The sequence below is a fragment of the Euprymna scolopes genome, chromosome 25 (genome assembly GCF_053919585.1).
Source record: "Euprymna scolopes isolate OS-2025 chromosome 25, ASM5391958v1, whole genome shotgun sequence".
Lineage (NCBI taxonomy): Eukaryota > Metazoa > Mollusca > Cephalopoda > Sepiida > Sepiolidae > Euprymna > Euprymna scolopes.
In genome coordinates, this window is record NC_136506.1 from 31,680,310 (window position 1) to 31,705,960 (window position 25,651).

General features: G+C 34.4%; 1 protein-coding gene across 1 annotated transcript in view; it reads right to left on the reverse strand.

The window, feature by feature from the left end:
* Positions 1–1,414: 1,414 nt before the first annotated feature.
* LOC145247313 (uncharacterized) overlaps positions 1,415–25,651 on the reverse strand; it is a 558,870-nt gene continuing 534,633 nt past the window's right edge. Inside the window, exons 367-377 of the mRNA XM_080108949.1 lie at positions 23,168–23,614; positions 21,751–21,789; positions 20,115–20,561; positions 19,589–19,627; positions 11,785–12,231; positions 10,690–10,728; positions 9,364–9,810; positions 7,200–7,232; positions 6,605–6,655; positions 3,039–3,245; positions 1,415–1,629 (exon numbers count right to left, since the gene is read on the reverse strand). Coding sequence (XP_079965075.1) covers positions 1,529–1,629; positions 3,039–3,245; positions 6,605–6,655; positions 7,200–7,232; positions 9,364–9,810; positions 10,690–10,728; positions 11,785–12,231; positions 19,589–19,627; positions 20,115–20,561; positions 21,751–21,789; positions 23,168–23,614 — 2,297 coding nt within the window. The 3' untranslated portion in view covers positions 1,415–1,528. The remainder of the gene's footprint in view (positions 1,630–3,038; positions 3,246–6,604; positions 6,656–7,199; positions 7,233–9,363; positions 9,811–10,689; positions 10,729–11,784; positions 12,232–19,588; positions 19,628–20,114; positions 20,562–21,750; positions 21,790–23,167; positions 23,615–25,651) is intronic.

Below are 25,651 nucleotides of genomic sequence, written 5' to 3' on the forward strand. Positions count from 1 at the left end.
GAAGAACAGATACTACACTTTGATCTTGACCAAAAGATGTACAAATATAGATTAAAATATAAGTTTAAATATGAAATAAAAGTTAATATGAACATGTTAGTAGTTATTTTTTTTATTCATAAACACATTTTAAACTTTTTTAAAATATATATTTTTTAAATACACTTACTTTTTAATGTTGGAAAATGTTCACTGCTTTGTCAGTGGAAGAGAAATGTAACAACTAAACTGTTAAACGGTTTAAATAATATTAATAACCAAGAATCATTTTTATTATTCTTCATTTTATTGCCTTCTATCTCCATCCTAAACAACATTTTATATATTTAGAAACTTCTTTTTATAGTCAGTATACAGATATGGTGAGAAGAGGTAGGGTCTGGTTTCAGATTAAAAAGACGACGACTGCCTCCTGGAATAAGTGACAGACATGATAAAACCAAACTCAAAGAACTGATGAAAAGTTGTTTTACTACAGAGAGGTAAAGATTAATTCACTTATCCCTGATTCAACTCAACAACGGGTCTTTGAAAATGTTTACATTTTTTCACATTTTTGTCCACTTGTAAGGATTAAATTTAAAATATATATTAAAAGAATCGCTGTCGAAATCGGAAATTAGACTAAATTTTTTCCAATTCTGATAGCGAATGCTGATATCCCCCTCAAATTTTCAATTTTTAAATTCCCGATTCCAATTAATCGTCCAACACTACTAGTTAATTGATACCTACCCTATCTCTTTACCACCACTGTAGCCCATTACAAATTTGAAAACGTTTATGCTTAAACCTTTATCACATATTACTTCAATAAAGCCTGTATGTCAAGATTTGGTTATATTAGGTCATTCGGAAAATATTGGGCGATTTTTTCCATTCGCTTTCTCAAAGTTAATTTAGCTTGTTATTTTTGCAGTGTTTTATAAAATATTGTGAATGCTTTTGTATAGTGATGTATACATTACAAATTTCAAATTTCTTTCAGTGCACAATTTTGAAACATTAAAAGTTCTTAATAATGATGAGGCAAGAAGAAACACATATACTTTTTTGTATGAGTTCAAACTCAATCATAATACATCTAGCATAAACAACTCATGGATCGGCTATTATGAATGTATTTTCAGAAATTCTGAACTTGTAATGATAAGCTGAAAGAGGTACTCTTTCCAATAAATGTTTGAAAACAGCTGTTGAATAAAATCTAGATCAATATGTCAGGTACTTGTTGTCGATATTTTTTATAGTATCTGGCCAGCTAAAGCAGTTTCGTAAGAAGAAAAAACCCAATGAATATATCCCACATGAGGAGTTAAACAAATAAGTGCTTATTGGCAGAATGGGTCATTATTTTCTGAACAACTTAATACAAAACATGATTTTTTTACCAAATGAATAATGAAAACACATATTTCTTTTGCAGTTTGAATAATTAATTTATTATCGCTTTATTAAAACAAAATAAAAATCTTAAATAATTTTCAATAATCGAATCTTAGACTCAGTATTACCATCCATTCCTTCGTTATTCCAGCGGTGCTTGTGATTTGATTTTTCTGTCAGTGCATTGGTGACATGCACAAGATATAATTTTATCGAATGTGTGCAAACGTTCTCTTCCCCATCCTAAAAAAATAAACAAAAAAAACAAAACAAAAACAAATGAAATATGATAAATCTGATATATAAAAATATCTTCTCAGATTTTTAAATCAAGCTGATAAATCGAAGTTTACTTCTGACCAATTTTCATATGTTATTGTTCTAGCATGTTATTGGTAGTATGATATAATTGAATATGATATAGTAAAAAAAAATACTCTCTCCATCTCACATAACTGATAATGATTTTTTAAATAATTACTTAAAAATAAAAGTTCATATTTTCAATTTTAGAATATACTATTTTACCTTATCACTAAAATGTTATTTCTTTTTCTATATAAGTTTAACAATGTGTAAATAAATAAAATTAAAAACTAATATTACTTCACTGCATCTCAAGCAATGTTGAGTAGGTACAGCTTGTCTATATAAATAAAATACAATGCATGTGTGTGTAATCGTCACCAGCTTCAAAAACTGCCTGACAACCACATCAAGTGATTTCATAAATAACTTTTTTTTTTAACTAATGAGTCACAACTTATCCAAACAAAAAAACACTCAATTATAATTGTTTGTATTGGTAGATAGATTGATAGTTTGAACACAACAATTTTTTCCCTTTCGTTAGAAACATCTCTTATGAATGTATTTCTGCATTAGCTGTTGTTTTCAGTTAGTGGCATGTGAAGATTTTCAATCCTCTCATAATATTGATCATCGTTGAAATAGTTTTAAAAAAAGCGTAAAAATTAGTTACTTGTGAAATCTATTCTTAGGTGGCTTCAATGATCATGAAAGATAGAGGATGAAAGGCACCATCCAGACCTCTACTAGAAATGTGCAGAGAGTACTGGAATTTTCGGAAGACTTATTGCCATTCAAATTCGAGAGAAGGCCAATATCCTTATTTAGTGAGAAATCATGGTAAATGGCTATTGCGATAATGCAAAAATATTTGCAACAATTATCAAAAGTACCAGAAAGTACTAAAAATGTCAAGTGACGTATTCAGACTTCAGGGAACATCACTTGTTATTAGCCGTGGGTAATAACTCCTGTGAGAACTTCCAGAAAATAGCAATAATTAGCTGTCCCTAGCTGGCGCTGCCCAGTTGTGTATTTACTTATTATTTGTTTTGCTTTTCTTTTTTGAAATTATGCCAATTCTTTTTTTTTTTTTTTTCAAAAATATTTTGTTTCAATCAAAGGGAAGTAACATTGTATGGACGAATACAGAGTTATGTCCACATATTTTTTTCAATGGCAGCCATTTGAAAATAATTACAACCCAGATAATTCTTTTTGACAACTTGCTGAAATGATTCACAAGTAAAACTTATACACCAGAATCAAATATTGATTTTGTAGGAAGAAATCTATCAATGACAAGGAAACAATATATATTACTTAATAATAGAGTGACTTACCACATCGAAGCAAAACAGAGGTCTTTTCGACTTTGGCTGGGGCACAGCAACGACATTCACTTTGTATATTACCGGTAGAATCAACATTTGCTTCAGAGTGACAAGAACCACTGCAGGACATAAGGGCGACTGATTCTTTGGACACACAGCCGTTGACTTTTAGTATCACATTCTTGGTTACTGGTGAACACTTGTCCACAGGTGTCTCTGTTTAAAAATAAAATAATTATCAGTTAAGAACAATATTAAATATGAACTAGTTGAGGTACCCACTCATGCCAGGTGAAATCTGACAATAATCTTTAATAAAACCTGTTTGTTTTATTAATAGACATTTATCATTTATGAAAAAAATAAGCACAAAATTTTATGTCATGGTATTTTTTGTAGATGAGGATTGATAATGTGTATTTGAATTATTTAGACTATCTTCTCATCGTATATGTTTCCGGTGATGTGCCTCTTTTTGAACTCAGGAATTATTATGTCAAACTTGGGCAACTATATGTGGCACAATGGAAAAAGATACTCAGTTACAATTGGTTCTAAGCAACAGTATTCAGGAGGTCGATGGTTCAATTCTTATTACAGGTGATACTAACAAAGAATAAATGGAAATTTATTATAGCAGCACATGATCTTTTTTCGATCAGATACTTATCTACCTGTAAGTTGTAGACGCTAGAACACGATGGCTGAGAGTAAATCATACTATTAATCATATCACTATTAGTTTTTAGGTATTTATTTTGAAACTTGCAGTGGCTCAAAACTGTACTTAGCATGAGTATACTAGTTGTGTATACCTGTCTCAATTTAGGTGATTGGAATCCCTCCTTATTATATTTGCAACAGAAGCACAAATATAATAAAAAAAAAAATGATAGAGACCTTACATAATGACGCATGAAGTGCCCTTATTTAATCACCTAAAGATGGTGTCTCTGATCACCATAACTTCAGAGGTGGTATCCAACCTATACAAAGCTTGCCTCAAATAAAGAAATTACTTTCAAAGAAAATTAGTTGTATTTCAGTCTATATAGTGTGTGGAAGATCTGGTTAGATTATTGAGTTTCTCAAGAAGATGTATTAACTTGTGTTGTGTTCAAGAAACTTTTTGGAGAGATTGATCTGCTAGAATGGTTATGTCAGATATAAGATGGATTGGAAACGAAATGGTGGTTTCGGTATTTTTATTACAAAGAGGTGGGCAGGTAAAGTGATTAGATTATTTTTATGATTATGTAAGTGAATCCTACTGATGAAGTTGTTTGGTGAGAAAATTTTTACAGCTTTATCTGTTTGTGCACCACAATGTACTTGCTGTGGCAGGAAATTTAAAAGGTTAAGTTGGAAAGACCCTTGGTGATTTTGACGGTGTGCGTGGAAAGTATAAATTTGATGATAGAAATAGAGAAAGAACTTTAGAATTTAGTTGTGCAATGGAAATGTTGATTGAAAATATCCTTTTTTAAAAAAAAAAAAAGCCATCTTGTTACGATATTTCTGAATTTTTGAGATGAGGATTGGTTATTCATATTATTTAGATTCATCAGGCTACTGTTCTCACCTTGAGCGTCATTTTCACAACGTTTCGGTCGATATAACCTCCGACCTTCTTCAGGTGTATCTTGTCGAACTCGGAAATGTATCACACTCAAGATGAAAACAGTAGTCCGATGAATCCAAATGAAACCATCTTGTTACTTATGAATCTAGTGCAACAAAGATTCAAGAAAATTATCTCTCGGTCAGGAAAAATGATAGAGACCTTTTAAATGATGTGAAATAAATACTTGAAGAAATAACATAGCATCAGTTATTTGCAATTTCTTACTGAAGAAAAACTCATGAGGTAAGAGAATATTCTCAGAAGAAAAGTGTGGAGGTTAAATGAAGAAAATGTGAAACGCAACTTTAGAGAGTACGTTATGGAATGTTCGACTACCAAATGCACTACAGAAAGCATAGAATAGCAGTGGAAAACACTCAAGGATACAGTGCTGGATTGAACAGATCAGATGTGGGTGGACTGAAAGGGTCTTCCTAAAGCATAGGGTGACAATGAAAAAGTGTATCAAAGAAAAGCAAAAACGAAGGGATCCGTGGATAAAAGGTTTAGTGAATAAGAATATGTATCTGAAGGTAAAGAGAGAAGCAAGAAAATCAATCTATACTCCTATAAATTCGTTTTTCTTTTGTGTGTATTGATATTCACACTAAAAACCCTCTTTTCTATTTATTTAAAAAGAAAATACAATTTTCTTATATATGGGTTGTGGAATTGCATTTACTAGCAAAAGATCTAGCTAATTTTCATATTCTTTTAAACATTCATTTTAATTAATTCCCTATTAGTTTTTTCTGTTTTCATATGGGATAATCATCTTTAGTTAACTATTACGTGTAATTATATTCATGCAGTTATTCTACATGATTTATACTTGCATAATATTTGTGTAAAAAGTTTACAGTAAACACAATTTTTTCCATGTATATTTATGTATACATATATATTTTTGTTTAATCTATAAAAGTGAACATGTCTCTGTGTGTACATTTTCCTACGCAATTTGTCAATTTTCAGTTTACAGACTCGAAGTTTGATATACAGGGTACTGAGATTTGGGAAAATCTTTGTAATGCGTGCTCGACCAGAAATTTGGCTGTTAAGGGGTATAAGTTCAACTATTTGACCTTTGAGAACTCTACCAAACTCCTCCGCCAATTTTGGGTCTAAACACTTGAAATTTTAGATATAGGTTCTTTGGACATGGATCAAACTTAATAACTTGATTTGAGCCCAAAACAATAAGCTAAGCCCTTTTGGAATCAAGGTAGAAAAGGAGACGAAACAATGTAGAAATCTAAAGGCATCGAATCCCTGATCATCGTCATCATCATAACCAGCTGGAATAATAAATATCATCATGTAATAAGAAAGCCTTTTGTCTTCATTTGTCATCAACCAAAAAGGTAATGTGTTTTATAATTTGTCTTGCAAGTGAACATTTATGAAACCCCCTTTCCAAAGTGTAACTGAATCACCCCTCCTCAATAATGTATCTATCCCGTATGTGTGTAAAAAAGAACAGTCCACTCTCACATCTATATCTCTTCTACTACAAGTAATGAACTCAACGTCATTATCATTGTTGTCGCCATATACTCCGTTATATAAATGTCTTATCACCTGTTATATGTCTCCAATATGTACACCTGCTATGCAACACCTTTATAAATTTTCTTCAATTGTTCTAAAGATAGTTTTAGTAGAAAATTTCATTCCGGTAAATTCATCAGGAACAATGGCAAAAGAAAGAATCAGTGAGATAAGGTGCATTCAATATGTAGCATGAAGGAGAGAGAGAAAGAGGGGGGAGGGTGTAAAAGAAAGATGTTACACTTTTTTTTTTTTTTAAACAATTCTGTTTTTACAGCACCTCAGAAACACTGAGTAGCCGTGCCAGTTTTATTATATAAATAAAAAACATAGCTAATCGAACTGTACATTCAGAGAAACTACCAAAATTGTAAGTGATTTTGAATACGTATCTGCTTACCTTGTGTGGATGTTGGTGTTAAAGGTATTCTGGTAGTTATTTCTGGTGTTCCTGTTAAGAGACAGAGTAAACATGTCTATATATGCACAAAAACGTATATCTAACAATATAAATAATGACTGGAAAATCTTATGTGAAATAAGCATATTTAGTTCATATGACATTTCAGTACAATTGATAACTTCTTCAGTTATGTAACAGCCAAGAGAAAAAAAACCCACATTGAACAGAAATCCCTCACCATCTCTGAAACATTTTTTGTCAATGAATTAAAATTAAAATTTTGCCATGCAAAGGCAAAAAAAGTCAAAGAAAAAAGAAAGAGAAAGAGATGTATTGATGTGATGATTATTTCCTCTCACTATGCCTTAATCTTGTGTCAGTATATTGAATCGACAAAACTTTTTGTCAACTTTTCTTCTTTTACTTTGTACTTTATCATTATTTCCCGGATATCTATTCATAGCTTATAAAATACATTGGCAGTTTAGTTGTTTCTTTGATTCTTACTCATAACTCATTTTCAATTTATAAGTTTCAATAGAAATTATAAAAAATCTGAAAAATTCTGAAAAAAAGGGGAGGTAGGACTTACTTGGATAACTTGTACTTGGGGGTGCAGTTGTTGCTGAAATGAAAACAAATATATTTAGATGCTAAACATTTAGTATGGCATAATCATGGTAGCATACCGGTACTGATTAGATTATTAAAGTTAAGCAAAATTAAGCCTAGTCAGTACAAGACGAGTGATGAGTAACTATTTACGAATGCTAGACACTATATTTTGAAGGATAACGACATCTTGCTAAAAACACTAACATTATATAATAATTATAATAATGTTACTATTTAGAAAACTTTTATTAACCGACCAGTATTTAGATGACTCTAACCTTACACTAATCTCGTGTTAATATACTGAACTGAAAAACAGAAAAAAATCTGTAACCGAAAGTAATCTTTTATTATGTTTCAATATCTCTATATATAGTTATTCCTTCGCCTATAATACCAAGGGAGATAATTCTGTATCCATACAAGCAAATGCTACTATCAATCAACAGCAGTTTTTTTTTTCAACGTGGTAAGGGCTGTTATAATGTGGTGGCATCAAAGCTACCTGACTAACAGAGTTAGTCAATATTCCCCAACTTTATATCCAGTTGCTTGACTTTGCTACTGTGGGTGTCAGTGGTATAAACCTGCAATTTTGCTATATATAGCTATGGCAAATAAGGAAAACTTCATATTGACAAGATAATGTTAAGGCATGGACTCTGTGAAGAAGTCCGATTCACTCAACAAAAAAAGAAAAAAAAACATCAACAAGAGCAGCATGTGAAGAAAAATAAGAGAATGATTGAAAGTTAAAAAAAAAAGATGGAAAAATGTTTATTTTGAATTATATGTATGTTTCGATGACATTTTGAGTCTATTATTATACTAAAGCTGAAGTAATTTTTGATCCCATCATACATTTTTTTAAATATTTTAATCACACACCATGCATGTTAAAGCATTCCTTGTTTTTAGGATTGAGTTATATTCAAAATAAATTTTAATTGTTCTAATTAGCTGTAATTTACAATTAACTCACCATCTAACTTATAGAGTACCTATCACTCTTGTTCCATTGCTTTCTTTATTTATTAGTAGTTGAAGGTAATAAAAGAATACAAAGATTGGGACAGCCTATTATACACAAAAGAGGATTTTACCAAGTGTAGTGACCCTTAGTTATAGAAACAAAGAGAGAGAGAGAGAGAGAGAGAGAGAGGGAGAGGGTGGCGTATATAATGATTAGAAAGAGACTAATTTGAGATTTTGTCTTTTTATTATTCTATATTTAACTAGCTTTATAAAATGCTTTTTTGCTGATTGCAACAATCTGTCCCAAACTCAACCAATGATCCAATGTGTCACATTTTTTCTAGTAAACTTGAAACTAGATACACAAATGAAAACAACTTTTGTTCTGTAAACGTTTGATAGATTGATTGAAAGATATATACACAAAATATTTGGTTTAGCTCAGATGTTTTTTGAAGATCCTCCACTAGATTGGCAAGTCGATTTTGCGTGCTGTTGAGACAAGAAAGAATGCTCTTTGTCAAACCTCCCAAGATGTGGCAGTAGTATTCTAAATTCAGACATATCTAAATTTTATATGAGTAGTAAATTGTACCAGGAGTCAGGAAATTACGAGAGCGATAGAATGATCTAGTAAGCTTAATAAGAGATTGTAGATGATTGCTACATTTTAGATCTGCAATAAAAGTCAGACTTAGGAGTTTATTAAAACATCCAACTTGGATAGTAACAGTATTGTGTCTTTATCTTCTATAAGCTCTAACAATGTCCTCCTGAATTCATTATTAACCATTATTTGAAAATTCATCCAGTTTATTTGTTAAACTATTTACATTTGTGATATTTTTAATTTGATGAAGCAACTTTTCTTTTTTTTTTTTTTTTTACAAAAATGCAAGTTTTCAAAAGTTTAAGATATTCTCTAGCATAAAACCATTTAAGCAAGTTAAAATATCTGAAGTGGTAAGTTTAACTTGTGTAGTGTTAAAACTTGTCTTCCTTGTACTAGTAGTTATAAGTTATTTTAGTTATAAGTTCCCTTTATTGTAGAATTATTCAAAGATAAAACGTAAGGATGAATTGAAGACCACATGCAGACTTTCATGTAATATATTATATTAATTAGTACTTATATTAGACGAAATATATTTGCATAAATAACTTACTTGGTAAATGGAAACAAGCGTCAATTTTAACCCAGATCTTATAATTCTCTGGATATTTTCCAGATTCAAGAATACTGGGTGATTCCAAAATGATCTTTACTGCTGTCGCCTTTTCACCATTATTAAATCGGAATATTCCACCAACATTGCTGCCGCCAAAAACTTTGTGGAATTTTGTTGAGCCTGGACGTTGTACAAGTATCGTGGCTTTATTGACATTGCCTAAGAGTTCAAGCTTGTTCAGTTCAACTCCTTCAGGGTCATTAGTCAGTTTAATAGTGAGTGTTGGTTTCGGGTCAAATGGTTCAGTTGGAACTCGTACAATCCATCCAGGTTTATTAGGTCGGACATCGCTTACAAGACATTCAGGTGTGTATGGTACTCCAGTAATGAATTCATCAGGGATGATGTTTATATCACTCATACCCTCAATAGACTCACAGCGAACTGCAAATTGAATAAGAGAACAAATATATTAAACATTTAGCAAGTTTCGATTTTTTTATATTTCTCATGAATATTAAAAATCACATGCACACACACACACACACACACACACACGCACACACACGCACACATTTGTTTTAACAAAATTAATATAAAGTACTATTTCCTTGTTGAAAACATTTGAAAAATATTTAGCAATTTTATAATTAAACCACCAGATACTCATTACGGACTAAATATTCTGTTAGTTAATAATATTATGAATTAAACAAACAAAATAGTTTTCAATCATTTTTGTGTTCCTTAAAAATATTTAAATCAAGATATATATTGGTACTTTATGAACAAAAAAATATTTATATATTATTTTAATATTTCAATTGAGGCTCCATAATTTGTGCATTGATTTTTTTTTTCTGGACTGTTATTTTTATCTTCATAGTTGTTGTTTTACTGCGTTTCATCACCACACAGAAGATAGAGACGTTGAGTCTCTACAGTTCCATGTAAGCATTGTCTGAAGATAGCGGTTTCAATCCTTCACAAAGCAGGCCAGAGGTGGTGAGACAACAACACCTATGGAAGGCAGTAATTACTTGGGATACAGGTACAAAACTCAGCATTCCTATCCCTTATCGTGGTTAACCACCTGAAGAAGACCAGAAGGTGAGTTGCTGAAGTGTGGTGGGACAACAACAACTATAAAGATGAGAATAACAGTCCACAAAAAAAAAAAAAAAATCAATACAAAAGAAAAAATATGCGCTTTAAATAAATAAAAATGTATGTAAGGATATTTTATTTGAAAATATACAATACAAACTATCAATAAATCATGAGAAATAAAAAAAAAATGTTCTTAAATATAAATTCACTTACGTGGTGTGGTAGTTTTCTGAGTAGAGGTTATTGGAGATGCTGAAAAGGAATATATGGTAAAATTACAGTATTATAAGAGAAATTGTTTCAAACATTATTAGTTATACAAAGTCAAATACTACATAGTTCAGTATTTTTGAAATTTCTGGAAAATAATTTTATGATAGAGTTAAAAATTATATAATTAATTTTATTAAATAATCTGCATTTCATAATATTTTCATCAATCTTTTCTTAATTCTATATTTATCAGTTAGTATATTTGTGTATTTATTATAGTTATAAGTATACTTATTTTTTATATACTATTAAAAATATCATGAAATCGAATTTCATTGATTACTGATATTTTTAAGCATCTAAGATTTATATATCTACATTTTTTATAAATTTTCGAAACATCTACATTTTTATAAATAATTCATACATAATTTCTGTTATAGAAAAAAACATAAAAATAGGTCAAAAGCATTCTGATACAAAATCTACCTATGGACACTCCTGAATGTAATTATAGACACTTTGAATGTTATTAAAAAATATCGACATTTTTTATATATTTAAAAAAAAATCTACCTAGCAGTTTTCAGAGGCATTTCGATATAAAACCTATCTATGAACACTCCCAGACACGTAATGTACATTTGTGCGTAATTAAAAAACAAAAACAAATCGACCATTCAGTTTTCAGAGGCATTTCTGATATAAAACCTATATAAGAACACTTCTAGGTACATAAAATACATTTGTGAGTAATTTAAAGAAAAAAACAAGCTCAGCAGTTTCGTTGCCCATAGCAAACGAACTAACACACACGAATATAAATGTAAGTAGAGATAATGTTAAAACTTGTCTTCTTTGTACTAGAAGTTATAAGTTATTTTAGTTATAAGTTACTTTTATTGTAGAATAATTCAATGATAAAATGTAAGAGGTAAGGAAGTGCTCCCTCTTTTAACTAAGATAAATATAGCATTAAGATATTTAATCACTAAACTAATAAACGCATGAATTGAAGACCACATGCAGACTTTCACTTAATATATTAATTGGTACTTGTATCAGACTATAAATATACTTGCATAAATAACTTACTTGGTAAATGGAAACAAGCGTCGATTTTAACCCAGATCTTATAATTCTCTGGATATTCTCCAGATCCAAGAATACGGGGTGATTCCAAAATGATCTTTACTGCTGTCACCTTTTCAGCATTATCAAGTTCAAATATTCCACTAATATTGCTGCCACCAACAATTTTGTGAAATTTTGCTGAGCCTGGAAGTTGTGCAAGTATCGTGGCTTTATTGACATTGCCCAAGAGTTCAATCTTGTTCAGTTCAACTCCTTCAGGGTCATTAGTCAGTTTAATAGTGAGTGTTGGTTTCGGGTCAAATGGTTCAGTTGGAACTCGTACAATCCATCCAGGTTTATTAGGTCGGACATCGCTTACAAGACATTCAGGTGTGTATGGTACTCCAGTAATGAATTCATCAGGGATGATGTTTATATCACTCATGCCCTCAATAGACTCACAGCGAACTGCAATTTGAATAAGAGAAAAATATATTAAATATTTAGCAACTTTATAATTAAACAAACAGAATAGACGTTACAGAACAGGTATTCTGATAGTTAATAATATTATGAATTCAACAACAAAACATTTTTGAATCTTTTTGTGTTTCCTTTACAAATGTTTAAATCAAGATATATATTGGTATTTTATAAACAAAAAAAATTGTTTCAAATAAAAATGTACACTCATGAGCAAAAAAAAAAAAAAAAAAAAATGTGCCAAGAGCGGAAGAAAGAAGAAATCGATTTTTCAATATTTTCCCATGAATTTTTGTTAATTTTGATTGAAAATTTTTATTTTGCAGATCATTATTATTATAGTATATAATAATAAGTGGAAAAATTAATCCTAAAAATGGTAAGACCGCATCTTGGCGAGGATATAAAAAACCGAATTGCAGGATTAAGGCAGTCGAAAATGACTTACAAGCAGATTTTTGATATTTTAAGAAAAGAAAATGTGAAAACATCTCTTTCTGCCGTGGTTTGAAGTTGGAAGCTCGGTAAAAACGAAATCTGAATCTTGTCGCCCTAGAACATCCACTTTGAAGGACGACAACAGGCTTAAATTAAGTGTTTTGAAGGATTGAAAGAAAACTTATGTTGACCATAGCAAAGAATTCAAAACAGGGGCTGGAAATTCTCTTTCTAGATATACAATATGCAGACAAATGAAAGAAATGGGATTTCCCTCTAAAAGGAGTGCAAAGAAGCCATTTTAATCTAAGAAGAACATCAATGATAGAAAAAGATTTTTCTCGTGATGGCAAGAAAGGTACAGACTGGTTCAGGAATGTTTTCTGGTCAGATTAATCAAGATTTTGTCTTGTTAGTGATGTTTCCGAATGGTGCATTCGAAGAACTGGAGAAAGATTTCCACCAAATTGCATAAAAACGACAGTTAAACTCAGGAATGGAGGGATAATGGTATGGGGAACTTATTAGATGTGAGAAATCAATCAATGCAAAGGAATACATTCGAATGTTAGAAACAGGACTGTCACCAAATATCCAGAAGCTGGGAATATCCAAGAACATTATTTTTCAACATGATAATGCTCCTGCACACACTGCTAAAGTCACAAAAAATGGTTTCTTGATAATTCAATTGATTTGATGTTTTGACCAGGTCAAAGCCCAGAATTAAACCAAATCGAGAATATTTGGTCCATAATATCTCATACATTAGCTGGAAGAACTTTTTCAAACAATGACAAACTGTGAGAAGCTGTGCAAAGCGAATGGAATAGCATCTTCTGTTCACGGCGTTACACTTTGGTTGAGAGCATGTCTAAAAAGATTGATCTTTTAAAGAAATCAAAAGGGAATGCGATTCCATCCTAAGCATTTATTAAAGTAAATGTCTTGTTCTGTATTATTAGTCTTGTTTAAGTTTCCTTGTTCAATTTTTCTTTGTTCAATATAGCTTTTAGTGCAATAAAATGTATAAAATTTGTTTGGCTCATTTATTTTGCTCACGAGTGTATGTTGTTGTATTAGTTAAGTCCCTTGAACAAATTGGAAATTAGGAAGAGTTATTTCCCTTGTACGTTTTACTGTCAGAGCGACTTTTGTAAATAAAGCTGGTATTCTTTAGCTCTCGTTCTTTTCTTATCGATTCTTTATCACAACCATCCTATTGGATTACCCCCCCCCCCCCTAAATGACATGGTATCAGAAGCCGGATTTCAAGGACATATTTTTTACCAAAATGAATCATATCGGAAATAATGGATAAGCATTGATATTTGTTTTTCCACACGAGTTAAAAAAAGATGTCCACATGCGTAGCCGCTAAACACGAAAAGTAAGATAATTATCTTATACCAAATCAATATTGTTTAGCATGGCAACTGTGCTCAAAAATATAAAAGCAATATTTGAGGAACGAGGTGTACCAGAAATCTCAGACAATGTCCCACAGTTCCCAAGCAAGGAATTTACATTTTTTTTCCAGATCATACAACTTTCTACACAAGACATCATCTCCACACTACCCGAAATCTAATGAATTTGCCAAGAGGATGGTCGGAATAGGCAAGAAAACACTGCTAAAGCCACAAGAAACTGGACAAGATAGTTATCTAGCAATGATAGCATATAGAGCCACACTCACGTCTGAAAACATCAAATCTACAGTGGCTTTACTCAATGGCCGACTAATACGGACACCACTAGTATCTAAGTAGCAACTTGGTGATGAGCAGACAAGAACAGCACTGCAGCAATAGAAGGAGGGATCAAAAAACTTATGACAAGCAGCATAACAGACAAAACCCACCTTTACATGTGGGGCAGAAAATCTATGTCCAGCACGAGAAGAAAAAGCTGTGGGAGTCCGGTATCATTCAATATCCTGCCATAACACCAAGATCATACATAGTCAAGTCTCAAAGTGGCAACATCTGTATCGAATTCAACTTCAATTGTCACCAATGCTCGCAATAGTAACACAATAACCTTGTGACTGTAAACTACACTGTCCCCTCCTCTAACTCAAGCTTGCTTTTTATGCAGTTTTTCACCGTCTCATTTGCATGTGTGCCCTCTGTTTTCTCATGATCTCGCAAGACCATAGTTTATAAAACACCAGGCGCCATCTTTTTTCTCTTTTCCCACCCAGCACTTCCCTGCGGCAAGTCCACCCTTCCTCCGTCACGCCGCCACCACTCACATGCACATCCACACAATGCACAAATACATGGACGCTTACTACTCTGGTGAGTATTACACTCCCCCTGATCTGATGATCACACAGAGTGCACTGCAGGGTTGGTTTCCTAGTCCGCTTACTTCTGCGAAGGGGCACGTTCATAGGTTCTGGTTCTGATTCCGGTTCTGGTTCTGGCTCTGGTTTTGATTCTGATTCAGATTAAGATTCTGGTTCTGGTTTCGGGTCTGGTTCTGATTCTGTTTTCACTGCATCAGATGAACTGTAATCATCACTCTCTGGTCTGTTGATTTTGTTCATCAGTAGCTGATAACTTGACGATTCATTGCTCTCCTCTGTAGTTGTATGATGCACCTCAGAAGCCGGGCAAAGATCACGCACATGGCGCGGGGTTCAGTCAACTATGACCGACTGCTGGCTGATTACCCCAGAGATTTGTCCTCGCTTGAATTTGGTGGTGCACTGGTTTCCAGGTGGTCTCACCCAAACTGGATCCCCTATCTCATATTTGGCATGTCTTTTTCTGGTTGACTGGCTGTGCAGCATCAATTCCCTTTAGTCTAACACGATATCTGTATATGGCATTGGCCGGCACTGTTGTAGGTAATTTCCCATCCTTTGGCATGACGTTATACCAATACGTGGCCTCCATAATGGTACATTGCTTTCTGGCAGCAATTCTCTTAATGCTATAATGGCTCCTCTCAGCAATGCCATTTCCTGATGGCACATGAGCGCATCACAGCCGTAGTTGGACGCCCCATTCATCTAACAGCTGCCAAACTTATTGGTCGCAAAAACCAGTATCGTTATCCGTCAAGATCTCTTCCGGCGCACCCCGCTCAAAAAAGATGGATGACAAAATGCAAACACCACTTGCCGAGTCCTGTCTAATCATGTGTCGCCATACTGCAAAATGTGTGGGTCCACAATCGATAAGAGTTAGAAAGGGTTTACCACTGTAATGAGTAATGTCCATCGCCACCTGCTGTCACACCTTCTTGACGTCCAATCATCCTTTTCGCCATTGCTCTAGTGCAGGATCAATAGACTGACACGTCTCACAGTGCCTGACAATCTGCCTGACATCTGCCTTTGTCACTGCTAGGTCCACACGCCTCGCAAAATACACTGTTCTCTTGCTACCTGGATGTCCGCTCTGTGCATGAATCATCTGTATATGACATGGACTAATCGCGCCAATTGCAACTGCACGAGATTGAGCAGTGTGCTCCACACCCATCTTCACAGCTCCATACCATCTGTGAGGTACACGGGTTAGTTGGTCGGCACGATTACAATGTGATGTTACCAGCGTTACCCCTACTGATAGTCCATACTCAGAGATCAGATTCTTCAGCATGTCTAGCCTTCACTGGATCAACATCTCGCTGGCTGCCTTAGTGCGGATTCTTGTCCATCCTGAAAGCGTGTCAGACACGCAGTGGTAGACGCAGAGAGAATCTGTGTACAGGTGCAGTTTTGATTGCCATTGAAGTGCGAGATTTATTCCCTTTACAACAGCGTCCAGCTCTGCTAAGTTGATGTGCTGAGCATCACTCATGGGTCGCAGCCAACATGCGTCTTTAAACACATTCCCTCCTTGCTCTAATGCGACTCCCAATGCCAATGAACTAGCATCAACCCACACATTTATGTGGTCTGCATCAACACACCATTTTCCACAGGTAGGGTCTTCCTTGTTGACTCTCTCCAGGGTCTCAGTTACCATCAGAGTTAGAAGAGCATCGTCAAGCACATCTTCCCAACCTGTGATTACCAAATTCGCTCTGCATTTGATAACACCCACAGCTACACGGAGCCAGCCACAGGCCGGTAAGTGTCCAACAAGTTTCCCACACCAGGAAAAAACGGTTCGCCTCGTAACAACGTCAGGGATGCCTGGAATCCCATTGCCATGCCTCTATCATAGGGTGCTGTCTTCCTCACAGACGTCTAATCCCAATATGCACGCTCCATCCCTCAGATGTTCAGGATTCTTGCACTGCAGACCAAACTGAGCAGATTTTATGTCCTCATTGATGTACACATCGTCAATGTAGGCTGATGTTGCGTCCTCAATGGTCTTTTCTTGAGACAACACCACATTCAGAATGGTCTTCATGATCTGTGGTGCCACATTCAGCCCAAAGCCAAGTCGAGTAAGGCAGTATCTCTGACCCCGAAACCACACTGTCTGGAATGGCCACAGCGTCTTATCTACTCACACCTGCAAATAGGCCTTCCGCAAGTCTAATATTGACACATTGGAGCCCTTCTGGCGCCATTTCCTCAGTTTGCTGGTGCACACGTCAGCATTGGCTGTGTAAGCCTCAATGTACTGGTTGAGCTCATAATCCAGCACTGGTCTTACTTTTGACTTGTTATGCTGGATAACTACCATTAAGGGTATCAGACCCTTGGGCGGACCAAGCTTCTTGGAGTAGGGGATCAGCCATCCATCTCGGATCCACACTTCAAGGTCTTGCTTGTACTCATCACAAGCCTCATCAGGTATAGGATAGTCTGCGATGTGATTCTTTAATTCAGTTGGTGCCCTTCCCTCGGTCCACTTCCATGATGCAGTCCAGGCCTGCTGGCCATAGTCATAGCCTACCTTAAAGTCAGGGTGATCGATGTGGATTGCAGCACATACCAGGTTTTTTAAAAAGCGCACGCTCCCATCTCTTTCAATGATCACTCCCCCCAGTGCCTTGATAGCATCATAGCCCAGCAGTACGTCAAACCCAAGCAAATCCCCTCGCATCACCAGCACATTAATTTCCACGGCCACACCAGAGTTTGTGTGGACCTTCACGGTTCTGTCTCCACAGCATGCTTGTGTCTCGCCACCTATTGTGGTGACTTTAATGTTCCTTTTAGTCCAGGTCCGACACAATCTGATACTCATGATGGTATGTGAGCAGCCGGAGTTGAGAAGAGATGAGCAGGGAACTCGCTTCACGTACACAGTTATCGTAGGTTGCGCGTCACTTAGATCTTATCTGGGGAGCAGGGTGGTGCAGACATCCTGCCCCCTGATGCATTTCCTGCACAGTTTTAGGCTAGGTGCCCTATGCCACCACATTGGAAGCAGTGCAGTCACCCCCGCCCTTTGTCAGTACAGCTTCTCGCAAAATGACATCGCTGACCACAGCAGTAACATCTTCCATTAGTCATGAGGCTCAGACTGGGAATCTCCCTGGCTTCATACTGGGCTGCCTTTGTCACCATCACAACTGACTGATGATAGCCCGAGCGCATTCCATGAAGTGCTCCATAGGCGTTGCGGACATACTGGTAGAGGCTCTCAACAATTGCTTAACACGGGTGGGAAGGCTGGCCACAAATGCATATGCCAATGTTTTCTTCGGCACTCCATTGCCAAACAGCACAGCAAGTTTCTTCAATTCCACAAAGAACACATCCATGGTTTCTCCCGGCATGCGCTTCCTGGAGGCGAATCTTTCATAAGCCGTGCAAGGATCCATTGTAAATGCCTTGCACAGCGTATTTTTTATAGCGGTCACATCAGCCTTCTCGTTGGCACTAAGTTGCTGATACACACTCAGAGCGTCCCCAGCCAATCTAAGGGGAATCACAGTGTGCACTCTCTTTACCTCACAGAGATTGCAGGTCAACTCGACCCTCTCAACCCATCAAACTCTGGAATCAGTTTCTGATCAAACTTTGAGTCAGTCATTTTTCACAGCAATAGCCGAGATAGCTTGCTTGTATCGAATTCAACTTCAATCGTCATCAATGCTCGCAATAGCAACACAATAACCTCATGACTGTAAACGACACTGTCCCCTCCTCTCACTCAAGCTTGCTTTTTATGCAGTTTTTCACTCTGTCTCATTTGCGTGTGTGCCCTCTGTTTTCTCATAATCTCGCGATCTCGTGAGACCACAGTTTATAAAACACCAGGCGCCATCTTTTTTTCTCTTTTCCCACCCAACACTTCCCTGCGGCAAGTCCACCCCTCCACCGTCATGCCATCACTCGCATGCACATCCACACAATGCACAAATACGTGGACGCTTACTACTCTGGTGAGTATTACAACATCTACCGAAGGAATAGACAATTCATCAAACCAAAAAAAGCTCGATACTTGAGGGCAGATCTGACCAACCACATGCATCTAAAGTAAGTGCATCATAAAGGGAACCACACATCAGCAGTATCCCAAAACTACACACACACCCACACACACATTTCAGAGCAGGTCATTCCCAGACTTTAGTCAGAGGAAGGGGTCTGAGAGCCAGACATCACCTACACATACAATGCAGCCAACTAGTGAATTACATGCCAATGGATCCTGTATATCTACCCTCAAGCCGAGAAGATCTTGCAGATGCATAAAGGCTCCACAGAGACTAGACCTATAGAGCCCACTACACAATTACACTGATAATACTATATTCTCCCATGAACTGTAAATAATAATAAAAATAATTAAAATAATATAAGCCTGTATTTTTTAGCTGTTCTTTTTTATCCATTTTGTATCATAACTATCCTATCGAATTAACCCCCCCCCCCAACGACATATGTAAGGATATTTTATTTGAAAATGTACACTACAAACTATTAATAAATCTTGAAAAATCAAAGAATGTTCTTAAATATAAATCCACTTACGTGGTGTGGTAGTTTTCTGAGTAGATGTTATTGGAGATGCTGAAAAGAAATAAATGGTTAAAATTACAGTATTATTAGAGAAATTGTTTCAGGCATTATTTATTAGTCATACAAAGTCAATTTTATGATAAAGTTAAAAATTAAATAATTTGATTAAAAAATTTCTTTTAATAATTTGTATGTTATATTTTTATCTATCTTTTCTTAATTCTGTAATTATTAGTACATTTATGTGAATATTATCGTTATGAGTACACTTACTTGTGACTATATTATTAAAAATAACATGAAATCAAATTTCATTGAATGCTGATATTTTTAAGCATGATGCTTAAAAATATCAGCATTCAATGAAAAATAAACTAACTCACTAAACTAACAAAAGCATGAATTGAACACCACATGCAGCCTTTAACTTAATATATTATTTGGTTTTATATCAAACTATTAATATATCTGCATTAATAACTTCTAATAAATGCATGGTCGTATATCAGGCTAAATATATTTGTGTAAAATAACTTACTTGGTAAATGGAAACAAGCGTCGATTTTAACCCAGATCTTATAATTCTCTGGAGATTTTCCAGATTCAAGAATACTGGGTGATTCCAAAATGATCTTTATTGCTGTCGCCTTTTCACCATTATTAAATCGGAATATTCCACCAACATTGCTGCCGCCAAAAACTTTGTGGAATTTTGTTGAGCCTGGACGTTGTACAAGTATCGTGGCTTTATTGACATTGCCTAAGAGTTCAAGCTTGTTCAGTTCAACTCCTTCAGGGTCATTAGTCAGTTTAATAGTGAGTGTTGGTTTCGGGTCAAATGGTTCAGTTGGAACTCGTACAATCCATCCTGGTTTATTAGGTCGGACATCGCTTACAAGACATTCAGGTGTGTATGGTACTCCAGTAATGAATTCATCAGGGATGATGTTTATATCACTCATACCCTCAATAGGCTCACAGCGAACTGCAAATTGAATAAGAGAACAAATATATTAAATATTTAGCAATTTTATAATTAAACAAACAAAATAGACGTTACAGAACAGGTATTCTGATAGTTAATAATATTATGAATTCAACAGGTTTGAATTATTTATATTTTATCATGAATATTAAAATCACACACACACACATACACACACGCATTTGTTTTAACAAAATTAATACAAAGTAATATTTCCTTGTTAAAAGCATTTGAGCAATATAAGTGTTAATAAAGCCAAACAAATGCGTTTCTTTTAAATAAATGAACATATTGTTTATTTAATTACAATTTTTCGGTTTTCAAAGAAACCTTTTTCAAGTAGGGATATTTGAAGTTTTTTTTCTTTTTCTTCAAACAAAGTCGAAAAAAATACAAGTTAAAAAGGTTTCTTAGAAACCGAAAATTTGTAATTAAATAAACAATATGTACATTTACTGAAAAAAAAAAAAGACGCATTCATTCGGTTTTATTAACATTTTAATATTTAAAATAAATATTGATATCAGCATTGCAAAAATGAAATGAATGAAAGCATAGAAGCATAGAAGTCATTGGAAGGCAATTAAAAAATAACTTCATTTAAATTTTCTGAAATAAAATATCCTCTTCAGAAATGTTTAAAAAATTTTTTTTTTTAATTTTCATTATTGGTTGCTAACACGCTTTAATACTTAAAAACATAGCGTCTGCAAACAAGGCCAATAATAAATAATTTTCTTTTTGAGAAACATTGTTACGTAAGTGTAGTAAGATCTTCCAATGCAATGTTAAAATTTCATTTCAATTTTCAGGAATAAAATCTTCTCTTCAGCATTGATCTTGTCTTTAGTTGTGGGTGCTGGCTGTGAGATCTTATTGTAATGTATTTTGTGTTGTTTTATCACCTCGTCTATCACTGATTTCCTCAATTTATGCAGGGTTCATATTTTTACAGTGTTACAGCCTTATAAAATTCATCTTTAACCGAGTTTTAGTTAATTTAATAAACATTTTGTCAGATTTTATTTTCATTTTGTAATAGAATATTGTATAGGTAATTTATGGACAAAAAGATTTATTTTAAATAAATAAAACGTACATACGGATATTTTATTTGGAATAGTACAATACAAGCTATCAATTAATTATGAAAAATAAAAACAATATTCTTAAATATAAATCCACTTACATGGTGTGGTAGTTTTCTGAGTAGATGTTATTGGAGATGCTGAAGAGGAATATAGAGTTAAAATTATCGCATTATTAAAGAAATTGTTTCAAACACTTTTTAGTCATAGAAATTCAAATACTACATGGTTCATTATTTTTTAAGTTTCTGTAAAATAATTTTATGATAGAGTAAAAAATTATATAATTTGAATAAAAAACTTCTTTTAATAATTTGTATGTCATATTTTTATCTATCTTTTCTTAATTCTATAATTATATATTTCATTACATTTTCACCCCAAACAAGGCACAGTGCCACTTTGATGTAGAGGCTACTATCAGTGATCTAAGTTGCAGGGATACTATGTAGGCAGTTGAGCAACAAGATGTCTGTTCACCTTACACTTAAACTTCTGCATGTCAGTACAGTTGGGAAAGCTAGGACTCTGGAGGGGTTCCAAATTCTAGCAGTTCTGGAGAAGAAACTGTTAGAAGGCTTTCTTACATTTAGGGATCTCTACTATATAGAGGTGGGACTTGGCTGTTTGTTGACCGTATTTACATCAAGGAAGTGCAAGGGCTTGTAGTTCGTCGGAGCATCCACCATCGCAATACTTGTAGAACAGGCAGAGAGATGCAACATTTCGTTGATGGGACAGACGTTGAAGCTTTGATGATAGTTCAGGTTGGCGACTCTCTTTGGAACCCTGTCCAGGAGTGAGAGACTAGTAGCAGATGCACCAGCCCAAATGTGACAAAAATATGCCGTACATGGGCAAATGGTGGCCTTGTAGAGGTACAGGATACTTTCAGGTGTAAGTAACTTTCTAGCACGGTAGAGAGACACCACCTTCGTCGCAGCAGCCTTGACAATTCTCTCAATGTATCTGTTCTAACTCATGTCCCCTGTGAATATTAAGTCAAGACGTTTGAAAGAAGTACTTTCAGGTAATGTATCTCTAGCCGTAGCTACTGGTGGTAGAGAAGTTGTCTTGTAATTATTGAAGGAAACAAGCGTAGTCTTGGCAGCATTAAATGTGACCAGCCATTTTTGTTCATATTCTACCACAGATTGGAGGTCTTCCTCTAATGTCTCTGCCATTTCCTTAGATATGTGTTCATTCATTTTCCTCTCATGCCTGTTATAGAGCATGGTGTCGTCAGCAAATATACCCATTTCAGAGACAATTTTATCAGGGAGTTCATTTATGAATATTAGGAATAATAAAGGTCCAAGGATCGATCTCTGAGGTACACCTGCATTTATATCACATTGTTTAGATGTATGACCACCGAGGATTCTTCTCTTATTTAGGAAGGATTTAATTATGTTAAGTATTCGTCCAGTGACACCATATGATCTGATCTGAGATTTTCACTAAATATATTAATTGGTACTTATATCAAACTAAATATATTTGTGTAAAATAACTTACTTGGTAAATGGAAACAAGCGTCGATTTTAACCCAGATCTTATAATTCTCTGGAGATTTTCCAGATTCGAGAACACGGGGTGATTCCAAAATGATCTTTACTGCTGTCGCCTTTTCACCATTATTAAATCGGAATATTCCACCAACATTGCTGCCACCAAAAACTTTGTGGAATTTTGTTGAGCCTGGACGTTGTACAAGTATCGTGGCTTTATTGACATTGCCTAAGAGTTCAAGCTTGTTCAGTTCAACTCCTTCAGGGTCATTAGTCAGTTTAATAGTGAGTGTTGGTTTCGGGTCAAATGGTTCAGTTGGAACTCGTACAATCCATCCAGGTTTATTAGGTCGGACATCGCTTACAAGACATTCAGGTGTGTATGGTACTCCAGTAATGAATTCATCAGGGATGATGTTTATATCACTCATACCCTCAATAGACTCACAGCGAACTGCAAATTGAATAAGAGAACAAATATATTAAACATTTAGCAATATTTTAATTAAACTAACAGAATAGATGTTACAGAACAGATATTCTGATATCATAGTTAATAATATTATGAATGTATCAGATTGAACAGTTTTTAAATTTTTTAATGTCCTCTTATGTATATTAAAATATGCGTGTGTATGTGAAAATGTTTTTGATAAATGTGGAGAGTACTTATTTATTTTCATTAAATTTGACAATAAAAAATTTTAGGAAAATTTGCACAAGGCCCAAAATGGGGGGAAGAGGAGTAATGCTAACTAATCTAACCTAGTTAGTTCCTACTTTCACTCTACTTTCACCACAATACTGCATTCATACTATACATCCATCAGCGTATACATTCTTCATTGATCACCATAAAAACAACATACAATGAGAATCTTCTTAAATCCATATAAGAAAATATGCAACGGGGGGGGGGGCGCATAAAAATATTGTATGCAAAAATAAAATAATATGTACACAGGCAGAAACTTAAAAACTTGACTAAACCTAACTTGTCATATAATTTTGTCATATTTATTACTGGGTATCAATATCCTTTCGCCTAAGGCATGTCCAAATACCAGTCAATTCTTGCTCCACTTGCACTGTAGACATGTACGACAGTTACCCACCTTTCAGTAAAGTTTAATGAAGAGAGTCTAACCCTGTCAGCCTTAATGCAAACTTTCAAAGAATAACGGAAAATTTGAACAAGACTGAGAAGAAAGAAGGCATCGCCTCTGTAGACCACTTTCATATGAGTCGACCAAATCACATTCTTCTTGCAATGCCTAGTAAGTTCGAGATTAAATATTTTTGATCTTATCATTGGTCGGTACCTAACTGCTACAGACATTAATAGGTTCCAGTGTGATAGATGACACATTCAGTATGCAGACCATGAGATCTGTAATAAACTCAATCAATGGCGCTACAATGTGGTAGTATAAGAAGACATGACATAAAGTCTCGTCTTCATCACCGCAATGCTTACGCAAGGACAAATCCACCAATCCAGCTGATTGAAGTCTTTTACCGACTCAGAGTGCATCCCTGATTACTAGCCAGGTCAGGGAAGCCTCGTCGTTGTCGAGAAAACCTGACCAGGCACCCAAGGTCATATGTTTTTTTAAACAAAATAATATTAATATGGAATCATAAATTTTGCTTTTGAAAAACTCAAAAGCTTGTATGAAAAGCCTAAAAGAAGCCAAGATTAAAAAAGGATATTCCATGGTGTCATGAGGATCAATGAAGAAATATTAAATTCACAATCGTAAAATCCAAGGAAATGAAAAATAGTATAATCCAAATGAAGAGTTTTTAATGTTCAAATGTATGCATATGAGGCAATCCATAAAACATGATGAGGTAAAATTCATTGCAGATTGTAATATTCCAACAAGCGTACTGTACAAAAGAATTTTCAGAAAACCAGATGTAAATGTCTCGGTTATGGTGACCTCAATTAACCTAATTACCAATTCCATTTAGACTAGGTAAGTTTTTATATTTCATTCATGTTTTTGATGGGACCATGCAGAGTTTTTTCTCTCTTGTATTAGTCTATTGTCTATTATAATTTTAATATTTTATTTAATATACCAATTTTAAAGTATAATAGCATTAGAAATGTTTCAGTAAATTTTAATATAACAAACTTTACAGAAAATTCAGCTATCATTATACAGCATAGATATAGTTAGCTCTTTATCAAAAGGAGTCAGATAAAGACCCGTCGCATGCTTGACAAGCATAACTTCCCATTAGTTTTTTTCTTGTTTTCCTTTTCTCTTTCCTTCCGATCTCTGCGCCCATATATACATACTGCACTGTGGCATCATGCTCATGTCACAGCTTAAAATTCTGACCGGCACGTTATTTTAATGGTGAAATCTGGTTACGTTACAATTGTACATGAAAATATATCTTAGTCAATAAATCTGTCATCATTCATCCTTGAATCTCAATTAAAAAATGTTTTTATTTTAGTAAAATATTACAAAGA